General features: G+C 36.7%; 1 protein-coding gene across 6 annotated transcripts in view; it reads right to left on the bottom strand.

Moving 5' to 3' along the window:
- The window catches only part of SLC10A7 (solute carrier family 10 member 7), a 277847-nt gene that overhangs the window by 157661 nt on the left and 107513 nt on the right, over window positions 1-12673 (bottom strand). The window contains exon 6 of one of the 6 annotated variants that reach the window (XM_023227278.1): window positions 2274-2302. The exons of the other annotated variants lie outside the window; for them this stretch is intronic. Coding sequence (XP_023083046.1) covers window positions 2291-2302 — 12 coding nt within the window. The 3' untranslated portion in view covers window positions 2274-2290. Of the gene's footprint in view, window positions 1-2273; window positions 2303-12673 lie in introns of those variants that run through there. 6 annotated transcript variants of the gene reach the window in all.

Here is a 12673-nt window from a genome sequence, read left to right as displayed (position 1 = left end):
TGGTGTGCTGCACCCATCAACTCGTTAGCACCCATCAATTCATCATTAAAGCTGAATTCCTAGGCATATATACCTCCACTTTTGATACAAATCTCTAGTTTTCAGGGTTTACAATTCTGATGTGAAAGTCAGCTGCAGGCTTAAATCAGACACTAAAACAAGCCTGATGTTTACTCTTCATGAATACATATAACCCAAATTAGCATTAAAATGATGATACCCATGCATCAAAAAGAATAATAGAATCTCTGTTTTAGCCTAAAAGCTACATTGCTTAGAGTATTTTCAAAAGTGAAATAGGAAAAGATATTTTGGAAGCTAAATAATTTTTTTAAAAAAAAAGAATTACAGTGTTTTATGATCATTTTTAATTTAATTTACCTGTGATATGTGAAAAACCAACGGAAAGTGCATTTCCTGCTCTCTCTTACCACTCGATACAACACTTCTGACACCAGATGTGTAGGAGTGTTTCCCCACACACCAAGCAATTCTTCAGCAGACACCAACTGGATGTGCTCTAAGACAATTCAATTCTAACACTCTACACCTGCAGAGAGTGTCAGATCCCAAAGCTGAGGGCTCAATCCCACAAGGCTATCCCCCACTTCAGATGACAACTTCAAGCTCCAGGTTGTGGCTTGTGCTTCTACCTGACCAACTATAAATCAGGGTTCCCACAACCCCTCCTCAGGTTTCATTAATTTGCTAAAGCTCACAAAACTCAGGAAAAACACTTGTGTTTGCCAGATTATGATAAAGGATATCACAAAGTACACAGATGAAGAGCCAGATGGAAGATATGCATAGGGCAAGGCATGTGGGAAGGGGCACAGAGCTTCCATGCCCTCTCCAGGGCACACTGGGAACCTCCATGCATTTGGCTATCAGTAAGCACTCTGAACCCTGTCCTTTTGGATTTTTATGGAGGCTTCACTATGTAGGCATGATTGATTAAGTCGTTGGCCATTGGTGATCAACTCAATCTTCAGCCCAGGGGGTTGGGAGATGGGATTGAAAGTCCCTACCCTCTAATCAAGCCTTGGTCTTTCTGGTGACAAGCCCAGATCCTCAAACTATCTAGAGGCCAATCGGCCACATTAGCACACAAAAGTCACTCTTTTCATTCTGGAGATTCCAAGGATTTTAGGAGCTTTATACTAAAAAATACATATTTCACAATATCACATTTAACTTAATTTCATTAACTTAATTTTAGGAATCAGTGACATTGATCTATGTGTTCCTTTGATGGATGAAATTTTACCTAGAAACTATTTTACACTTTTATTTTGAAAAATATCTTACATTGAAATCACTATTAAAGGCCAGGCACAGTGGCTCATGCCTGTAATCCCAGCACTTTGGGAGGCTGAAGTTGGCAGATCACATAAGGTCAGGAGGTCAAGACCAGCCTGGCCAACATGGTGAAATCCCATCTCTACTAACAATAAAAAAATTAGCCAGGCATAGTGGCTGGTGCCTGCCATCCCAGCTACTCAGGAGGCTGAGGCACGAGAATCACTTGAGCCCAGGAGGCAGAGGTTATACTGAGCTGATAACATGCCACTGCACTCCCGTCAGGGTAACAGAGCAAGACTCCATCTGAAAAAAAAAAAAAAAAAATCACAAAGCTATCATCCATTTTATTTCAATATCTACCCAATGTCTAATCATTACCATCTCTAAGTACTGCCAGAGGACTAAAATGATTTTTAATAAGAAAATGAGCTTTTTAACATAATGAATACTAACAAACATAATAAAAAAGTAAGGTTACAAAGTATACCAAAAAATGTATGAGAATGAAGGGGAGTGGCCATATAGAATTGAAGACTGGGACATAGGAAGGATGAGATCAGAAGTTAAGAAGAAAACAAAAGAGAGAGGAGAATTAATGGTCGAACTAAAAGACTCTCTATTCACTTAACATCCATGTGTTTGTTCATTCATGAAAAAAATAGTTATCTCTACTATATCTACCTTTGGACACCACATCACTAATACATATCAAATGAAATGTTTAGTTATCTCACTCATAATGGTTTTCTCACCTAAATTTCCTGTTTTTGTTCATGATGCATCGCAACAATTAATCTTAAGATCTTTGAGTCCCCAGTCTCTTTATGTTTCTCAAATTTCCTGGCCTTTTTACTATATAATATTCCAGAAGCTTTCAGGAAAAACTTGGTCAGTATAAGTATGTAGTAAAAAACACCATCATAGTGATGCTTTAAAGACTTACCTATTAGGAATTCATGTTGAAATTACATGATCACCAGAGTTTGCTTCAAAATAATACCTGAGAAGAAGAAAGTGGATGGAAGTGTAGAGGAAAAAAGACTGGGCCGAGTTGACATCTGTAGAAGCTGAGAGATAGGTACACAGGGCTTATTAATATTGTTTGGTCTACTCTGCATATATTTCAAAGTTTCTAATTTTAAAAATGTTGCTGTTGGGTTTTTTTTAGGGGTCAGAGATTTAGGAAAATATCATATTTGGGGGCTAGATAAGAACTTTCAACAGCTGGGCATAGTAGCTCATTCCTGTAATCCCAGCAGAATGAGGGGCTGAGGCAGGAGGATCGCTTGAGGCTGAGAGTTGAAGACCAGCCTAGGCAACATAGCAAGATTCTGTCTCTACACAAAAATTTTAAAAATTAGCTGAATGTGGCATTGCAGACCTGTAGTCCTAGCTACTAAGAAGGCTGAGGTGGGAGGATTGCTTGAGCCCTGGAGGTTGAGGCCGCAGCGAGATACAATTGTACCACTGTACTCCAGCCTGGGGGACAGAGCAAGATCCTGTCTCTAAAAATAAAAAAGGTCTTGAGAAAGGCTTATACAGAGAATTTTGGAGTAAAATACTCTGGATAATAATAGTAGCACCTACCATTTATGAATGCTTGCTAATGGGCCACTCTGCTAAGCATTTGAGAGATTTGATCTTATTTAATCTCTATCAGTACTCCTAGTTAGGTATCCCTAACTCAAAACTCAGTAGAGACTCCTCCTCCAGTATCAGGTCCTTGCATACAGTAGTCACTAGGTTAATATTAACTGTCTAATAATTGAATAAATTATTAAGAAAGTTTTTCCTTTTTCTTTGGTGTTTGTGGTCCTTCATTTGTAAGACAATTGAAAAGCTCTAGCCAAAGTGTTCATTATTGTTCATCCGGGCTCAAAATACTCTACACAGCATCTTTCACTCACCTACTTACCAACAAACACATTGCTACCAGGCCATTTCTCCCAATATAGAACTTTGTCCATGATACACTCCTTGAAAACTCTTCAGCAATGCCTCACATGGTATCAAGTGCAAGTTAAGCCTCTCACTCAGGCTCTCTAAAATACTGTCTCACCTAATTTCCACCAGCCACCAAGAATGGGCTTACTCCAGTAAATGCCCCTCTTTTCACTTTCTTGCCTGCAACTGACCATTCATTCATTTATTTGTCATATGTTGATCATCTACTATGTACCACACACCATATTTGCCATTACATTTATATAGAGAGAGATATAACAGTGAGCATAACAGGCATGGCCTCTGCCCTTACTGGGTCACATCGTCTTGCAGGTTGACCTTCTCCACTTGGGCTGTTCTCAATTTTCAAGATCTTCACACTTAACATTCACCAGCTTCCTTTCCTGATCACTTCAACCTACTGTGTCCTCTCTTTCTTAATTGATGATATCACACATTTGAGCACTTAATTATATTTTGTCTTGTGTTTCCTTCTCTGAGTGTTTTACTTAGGCATGTCCCCTTTCTTCAATTACACTCTCTTAAACAGAAATTGTATCTTATATTCTTCTTCATCACCAAACTGAATGTAACTCAACTGAATTCAGTGATATATGTATAATAACATGAAGTTAATAAATAGCTTTCGGTATTGAAAAGAGCCAAGCATAAAAAGTCAAAATAATAACAGTTCAAGATCTAATTTATCTTTGAAAATGGAGAAATAAAAAGCTCTAGGAAAGGTACAGGTATATAAATAGGGAGAATAAAGGTGCAAAAAAGGAAATTTTTCCCATATGGTATAACTGTCTCCAATAATGTATATTTTAGGGGATCTATGAAACATCAGTCTTTTCCTTTAATTCTTGCATTTCACAGAACATAATTTAGAGGCCATACCATAGGCCAAATTTATTAGGGCTCTGCTATGATGTCAATAATATTGATAGGAGCAAATTAAGTCTTTACTTATTTAGAAGAAAAACTATTTTTCAACAGAAGTAAAGATTAGTATTTAGAGAGTATAATATTTACCTAAAAAGAACATTACTATCGTTTAACCGTGTATAAAACTGTAACTAAAAAGTTTAATAAATGAACTTGCAGACGTCTCATGTCAAATATACCGTTCTTGGAAAACTCCAGCTATGACAAACATTAGACCTGGTTTTCTGACATGTATTACTTGTCTCTTTCAGATTATTATTTTGGATTATACTGTATTTTGTCTACAATGTGCTAATATTGTAACTCATCATAAAATACTCCTACTTAGATTGTTGCCTAGAGAATCAATAATAGTAAGGTCCCCTTAGTCTGAAATGAATGTCATTATTTTCCTAAACTCTACCTGTTCTGCAAAGCTGCTTCTCATGCCATCTACTTTGGTGAATGTTAAGTGTGAAGATCTTGAAAACTGAGAACAGCCCAAGTGGAGAAGGTCAACCTGATGTGGCCCAGAAAGGGCAGGGAGGTCTTCCCAACCGCCCATATTTTAGCCAATCTTTTACATTTACATGTCCTTTCATATGTACTAATTACTATAGTGTAAATTCTCTGAGAGTAGGATTTGGACCTGTTGACACTTTTTATTCCTCACAGCAGCTACACTGAAACCATTACTTTCAAAGTATTCAATAACAAGTGACCTTTTCCAATGATAAGAACAATTGTGTATAAAAATATAGATGAATACATATGTATTAAAAGTTCTTTCACAAGTCCACTAAGCACATAGAAAATTTCATAAGCAAAAATTATAAACATATTTTTAAATGTCACCCCCAAAAATGCATTTTTCCAAACTGTATAATTTTTTTTTTGCTAAAATTCTAAGTTCCTACCAAGTGAGCTAAATTAACCTAACCTGAAAATAAATTTCCTTTGCAACTAACTCCTAGATCTATTTAACAAGTCATTTTCTCTGTATTGCTTTGATTCCTTCTTCCCTCAGTTCTATTTCTTCTTAGTCCCTACAGAGTATAACTTGGGCAAATTTAGAGTATGAATTAGACAAATGAAAATTACAATAATAGTTGGTATGGTTAAAAGTGTTGAATAACTTTTTGATAAATTACTATCACTTGTCAGACTTTGGATTTGTCAAATGTTTCCTAATTATGAGATAGGATTTCCTTACCTAGAGACAGTCTTTTCCTGACTAAAAGCATAAAATCTACATCAAAATTATAATTTAAAACATCAAAAAGAGGTGGTAAAAGATCAATGAAGGAAAAGAAACCCAACTAACAATGGTTGGTAATTTCAATAGTGAAGAGCTTAGGTTTAGTGCTACTCAATAGCCCTAAAGGAATAAATGGGAAAAATAAGAAGAATGTAATATGAATATCATAGATTTATTCCAGTTATTCTAAAATATATCCTTGTGAGTTTTATGTTTAAATGCCCATTCCTTCCACAAAATGATGACAATAACAAATGGTAATTTCATTTAGAAAATAAAGAACTGAAAACATTAGGCACCTGCCAAAATGTATTTTGAAGTTTCACTTATCAGTGGAATCCAAATGTTAGAAAATCACTGGCCTAGTCAGTCAAACAACCATGTAAGAAAGACCTGTCTTAGAAAAAACGATCTTTGAACTGTGAAGGAGGTTAAAGCAGATTTTTAAAAAATGTTATAGTCCCATGAGAACAGCTGGGTTTTGTCCGTTTTTATTTTAAATAGAGACAGGGTCTCCCTCTGTTGTCCAGGCTGGAGTGCAGTGGCAGAATCACAGCTCACTGCAGCCTAGAACTCCCGGGCTCAAACGGTTCTCCCACCTCAGCCTCCAGAGTAGCTGGGACTACAAGCAGGCAACACCACATATGGCTAATTTTTTAAGTTTTTGTAGAAATAGGGTCTTGCTGTGTTGCCCAAGCTGGTCTCAAAATCCTAGGCTCCAATGATCCACTTGCCTCAACCTCCCAAAATGCTGGGATTATAAATGTGAGCCACCATTCTTGTCTGAGAACCATTGTTAAATACAGAAGAAGGGACGGGCGCGGTGACTCACGCCTGTAAACCCAGGACTTTGGGAAGCCAAGGTGGGTGGACCGCCTGAGGTGAGGAGTTAGAGACCAGCCTGGCCAATGTGGTGAGACCCCATCTCTATAAAAATGCAAAAATTAGCTGGGTGTGGTGACAGCCACCCATAATCCCAGCTACTCAGGAAGCTGAGGTAGGAGAATGGCTTGAACCCAGGAGACAGAGGTTGCAGTGAACCAAGATTGGGCCACTGCACTCCAGCCTGGGTGACAGAGCGAGACTCCGCCTCAAAAAAAAAAAAAAAAAAAAAACAGAAGAGGCCATGAGTTAAAAATAAAACCATATTTGAGACTCTGAAAATGAACTGACTTTCAGGCATTTCTAGCTACAACATTATACTGTTTTCCAAAAAACATTTCTTATACATATGAAGTTGTATTTATTTTCCTGGCACTGTCAGCATTTCTGAAAGAGTATTATTAATTTGTCAAAATAGTACAGTGTTGAAAAAGAAAAGCAATCTACCATGATGAAATGTTAAAATTATGTAAATTGTAATTTAACCATTAAAAAAAGTTTTGGCTGTGCACCAGGGTTTGTTCTATTACCCTAAAGTAAATAGTCCTCTCAGTAAACTAAAGGAAAACTGCAAATAAAAATCACGAGCACTTTTCAGTAAGAAAAATGTTTAAGTGCTGGATACTTAACTAAGTAGTATCTTAACAACAGATCCCTGACAAGCGGAACATGTGTATGTGATTGCCTGTGAATTCACTAGAGAAGACTGGAATGGGAAGTTGGACTATTAGCTGAAAGAAACATACAAAAATAAAGACATATAATCATAGATATCAAATTATATTAAAATGTATAAAATGCAAAATAGTTTATAATTAAACCAATCAAATATATAATTGCAAAATATTTTGTCTATTAAATATCTTTCACCACCACTCTCCAGTAGAGCAATGATGAAAATGTTCAACACTCTGCACTGTCCAATACAGGAGTCACCAGTCACATGTGGCCGTTGGATACCTAAAATGTGGCTAGTGCGACTCAAGAATAGAAAAGTTTAACTTCATGTAATTTTCATTAATCGAATTTTAAATAGCCACATGTGGCTTGTGGCCACCATATTGGTCAGCGCAACTATAGACGATACAAAATGGAAATACCAAAGTACCTCCCTCTTCCTGAACTTGAAAATAAAAGAAATTCCTTTACAGTAAAAACATGCAAAATCACCTTAAAATATGAGAATGCTGTCAATGTCAGCAGGACTTTAAGGTACGGTGGGTCAATAAAAAAGGGGAAACCAGCCAGCAATGGAAATAGAGAAAAAAACCTAAAAGCAATGATTAAGAATACCTATCTAAGCACTATGTAGGAAAGAAGATTCCCTGGTCCAAATGATGGACATGTCTGTTTCCAAGGGCAATGTACTCTTGCAGTGGAACTAGACACATCCATTTCCAACAGCCTGATAGAATCACACTTGAGAATTATCTCCCTACCTCTGCTTCCTCTAATCCCATTCTCACCAAATAAACTCCTTAGTAAACTACTTTCTCTTGTGAATTTAACCATGAAGAGAGTGCATCAACCCAAGTGTCTAAAGGTCTCTCAAATTATTTTTTCCATTCATAATTAGTAAATTGGCAATCTGTATTAAATATCATTATGTGAGTATGATTAATGTGAGTCTATTCCTGCGAAGTGGAGCCACAGAATCAGTTTCTAAACAGAACCGTCACAAACTTTCAAAGTATATGCCACTTTTTCCTGACAATGAGGTGCTCAGGATCTTAAAAATGTGGGATGATTCCAATAGACAATGAAAAAAAAAATATTACTAGAAATAGTTCAGCGAGCGACATCATGCTACCATCAAAGCTAAAGAAAGAGCTCTCAGATCTGTGAGGTATCAAGAGTGATTTCCAATAGAGAAAGAAAAACTTCTCTAAGAAATATGTGGCACCCAACCTCTCCTTTATGAAGAAAAACTTAGGCCAGGTGCTGTGGCTCACGTCTGTAATTCCAACACTTTGGGAGGCCAAGGTGAAAGGATCACTTGAGCTTAGGAATTCAAGACCAGTCTAGACAATACAGCAAAACCCCATCTCTACAAAAAATAAATTAAATAAGTAAATAAAAAGAAGAAAAATGTTTCCTTTTAGTTTGTATTTTTAAAAACATATAACAGGCCGGGTGCAGTGGCTCACACCTGAAATCCCAGCACTTTGGGAGGCTGAGGTGGGCAGATAACAAGGTCAGGAGAGGGAGACCATCCTGGCTAACACAGTGAAACCTTGTCTCTATTAAAAAATACAAAAATTAGCTGGGCATGGTGGTGTACGCCTGTAATCCCAGCTACTCAGAAGGCTGAGGCAGGAGAATCGCTTGAACCCAGGAGGCGGAGGTTGCAGTGAGCCGAGATTGCGCCACTGCACTCCAGCCTGGGTGACAGAGTGAGACTCAGTCTCAAAAAACAAACAAAAAAACAAAATAAACATATAACAAAACATATGTTTTGGTGACTCACTATTTAGCAGTCTCACAGAGAAATGATCGGTCAGGGACAATTAGGAAAAGTAAGACAAAGATGCACAATGTTATCTGAGATTTTTATTAGTGTATGCTATTTCTGTCTCTAGAAAATTCTTAGTGATTATGGCACTAAGTTGATGGAATCTAAAAAGTAGCCAGACATAATGGGAGATTTGTTTCAGAACTAAGGATTGTAGACCAGGTTGGCCAACACACAAAACCCTGTCTCTTTAAAAAATTAAAAAAAAAAAAAAATTAGCTGGGCATGGTGTTGCATGCCTGTGGTTCCAGCTACTCAGGAGGCTGAGATGGGAGGATCACTTGAGCCTGAGAGGCAGAAGTTACAGTGAGTTGTGATGGTGCCACTGCACACCACCCTGGGTGACACATGCATACAAAAGAAAGAAAAGTATTCTCCCTAATCTGGATGTTTTCTAATGTTACATGCTTAAAACTGTTTTTTAACCATTTGTTTGCATTGGTAGGAGTTTTTATTCAATTTTTTTTAAGCTGGAAATTTAACCTTTTGACTTTAACAGTTGTTTGGCTGGAAACTACACAAGATACAGACCCAAAATTCTACAGAGACATATAGTGATATGGAATCAGGATTCAACCATCTTTGAGGAAAAATATCTGTGAATTAAAGGGCAAAAGGTAGAGGCCTCTATGTTTATATATGGTTTCCATGATCTCTACTCATTGTTTCCTCTTTAGTTAAAAAGGTAGAAATAAATGAAGAAAAGAGAAAAAGAAACATATAAACCTACTTTCTTTGGTACACTAGAAATAATCTTTCCTATTACTGATTTTAATTATTGAAAAGATTGACAAATCTGTCCTGCTCTTCATTTGCATACCTCGGTAGCTACTGATCAGGTATTCTGTTAGGCTGTTCTCAAAAACACAGATGTTAATGTATTTTTCCGGTTATTACTTAGAAATGGAGCCAAGCGCAGTGGCTCATACCTGTAATCCCAGCACTTTAGGAGGTTGAGCCAGAATTGCTTGAGCCCAGGTGATCAAGAACCAGTCTGGGCAACAAAATGAGACCCAGTCTCTACAAAAAATTAAAAAAAAAAAATTAGCTGGGCATAGTGGCGCCTGCCTGTAGTCCCAGCTACTAGAGAGGCTGAGGTGGGAGGATGGCTTGAGCCTGGGAGGTTGAGGCTGCAGTGAATTGTGATCCTACCACACCGCACTCCAGCTTGGGCAATGAAACAAGACCCTAACTCAAAAACAAACAAGCAAACAAACAAAAAACAAAACAAAACAAAAAAACACCAACCTTCCCATTAAAAAAATCATTTGAGTAACTACTCTTCCTTTAGTTTCTTCAAAGTCTGTCTCTTTTCCATTACATGGAGATAGATAGCACTCTCCAAAGCTCCTCCAGGCCAAGTCACATCTTTATCATTTTCTATATCTCATTTAACAAATTTTAACCTCGGACAAGATGATAAGACCAAAGTCAAAGCAATATTCTGAATTATGAACCCACCGAACTCAAGTGCAGAGGGCTGTAACACGATGCTTCTAAAGAGCAAACCACATTAGCTTGCATCTGCTGTCATATGATAGTGCAAGTTCAAGTTATCTGTTTGTCGTTCTCACCTTGGCTTTTTCTTTCTAATGCCTCTCAGATATGGATTTGATCTAGTTTTTATATGCCATTGAATTGGTTCTTTTTCATACTTATATTTTTAATTCTTCCTTAAGATACTGTACAGTTTCTTTTTAAGCACTGTCTAGAAATGTAACTTTCACTTGTCAATTTGATTATAGTATCTACTTCACAAGTAGTTAAAAAATAAACTTTAATTAAAAAAAATACTTTAATGCCAACAGTGAAATCATTCTCTACAATGCTATACAATAGCAATCACTTATTATATCCTTTTATTTACACATCTCTAGCTATTTAAATATTTGCAGTAATCATACTTGCAGCCATTTTTCATGTAAAACTTCCTGATATTTAAAATCAATTATTTCAATGAAAATAGCATATGGGTTTGGTAACCTATTATACATGAATAATCTGCCCTAATCTATTTCACAGATTTTTCTTCTTTAGTAGAAAAAAAGATCTTATAAATTACTAAATATCAAACTTAGATGTGGGGATGAATTTCCACTTCCATTCCAAATCAACACTGTGAATAAAAGGCAATACAAATTTCTTACGGCTACAGAAAGTTTTATTGAGATTTAAAAACTTGGAATTTAAAATCATTTTAACATGGTAAAGAAAAATTTGGATGGCCCGGCACGGTGGCTCACGCCTGTAATCCCAGCACTTTGGGAGGTTCAGGCGGGTGGATCAGGAGGTCAGGAGATTGAGACCATTCTGGCTAACATGGTGAAATCCCGTCTCTACCAAAAACACAAAAAATTAGCCAGGCATGGTGGGGGGCGCCTGTAGTCCCAGCTACTTGGGAGGCTGAGGCAGGAGAATGGTGCGAACCCAGGAGGTGGAAGTTGCAGTGAGCTGAGATCACGCCACTGTACTCCAGCCTGGGTGACAGAGAGAGAGTCCATCTCAGAATTAAAAAAAAAAAATAGAAAAAGAAAAATTTGGTAGACAGATGACCAATTATGGTCAAAACAGATGACAAAAAGATAGGATTTTTATCAAACGAATTCACCATATAATTACGATAATTAGCATACATTTTAAGTGCATCTGATATACAAGATATTTTACAATCTTATATAAATGAATAAGAGAGATTAAAATAGTATTCATTGGGTGATTTCTGTCTATTCATTTAATATTTTTTGAAAGCTTACTTTGTGCCAAGTACTATAAATATTGAAAATAGATAGAGTAGTGAAGCAACCAAAAGAAAACAAACACCTGCCTTCATGGAGCTTTCATTTGAAAGGGAAAGACAGTCAATTAATGTAATAAATGATAAATTATATACTATGTTAGAAGACATTATTTTATAAAAAGAAAAATAGCAGGCTAACAAGAATAGGAAGTGCCAGAGATGGGAGAGAAGGTCCGAATTTCAAACTAACTACACTAACCAGTTGCAATCTATAGTAACCCATTACAATCCACATGGAAACTCATTCCAAAAGCTAAATAACTATAAAAGGAAAGCTGGAGAAATTGCTTTTGAGATAGGCTTTGAGGGACATCTAGGGACATCTAGGATAATAGAATGGATGGGAACAGTGCAAGCAAAGAGGTGGGAGCAGAAAAATGTCCAGGTGTTAGAGGATGCTTTATAAGTATAAAGGCAATGAAAAAAAATTCATAAAGGAAAAAATGGACAAATGTGACATACATACAAACTTTAAAATTCTATAACCATATGCAAAGTAACAAACCGCAATTAATACACTGAACTATACAAAAATATTCATTCAAAATGGGTCATAAGACTAAACGTAAAAACAAAAACTAAAACTTATAGAAGAAAACATAGGGGAAAAATCTTTGCGACAAACAAGGATTTCTTAGATAGGATACAAAACGCCTGAGCCATAAAAGAAAAAAAAAATAGATAAACTGGATTTAATAAAGAGGAGAGGGTGGAGAAGGGTGGATAAACAGTTAACATGGGAATGAAAGACACTGGGTGGGCGGGGAGAGAGACAGACCATAGGGACACACTGGGAGGATCTTTGAATGGCCAATTATGTAGTGGGTAATTAAGAGCCACTCTTAATTAGGGCATAGGAATGACACAAAAAGTAGTATGTGATAATAGTTTATCTTACAATATTGTGTGGATGACAACGAAGAAGATAGGAATCATTGCCCCGGCTCTTGGAAATTACCAAAAGCAAAATAATGTTAATAAACATTATCGCTCCAAAATAAATGGATAAAAATATTAATTTAAGCTTTCAAGTGAAAACCTAGGAACCCTG

Source organism: Piliocolobus tephrosceles, chromosome 3, assembly GCF_002776525.5.
Source record: "Piliocolobus tephrosceles isolate RC106 chromosome 3, ASM277652v3, whole genome shotgun sequence".
Classification (NCBI taxonomy): Eukaryota; Metazoa; Chordata; class Mammalia; order Primates; family Cercopithecidae; genus Piliocolobus; species Piliocolobus tephrosceles.
This window is presented reverse-complemented; position numbering and strand designations above follow the sequence as displayed.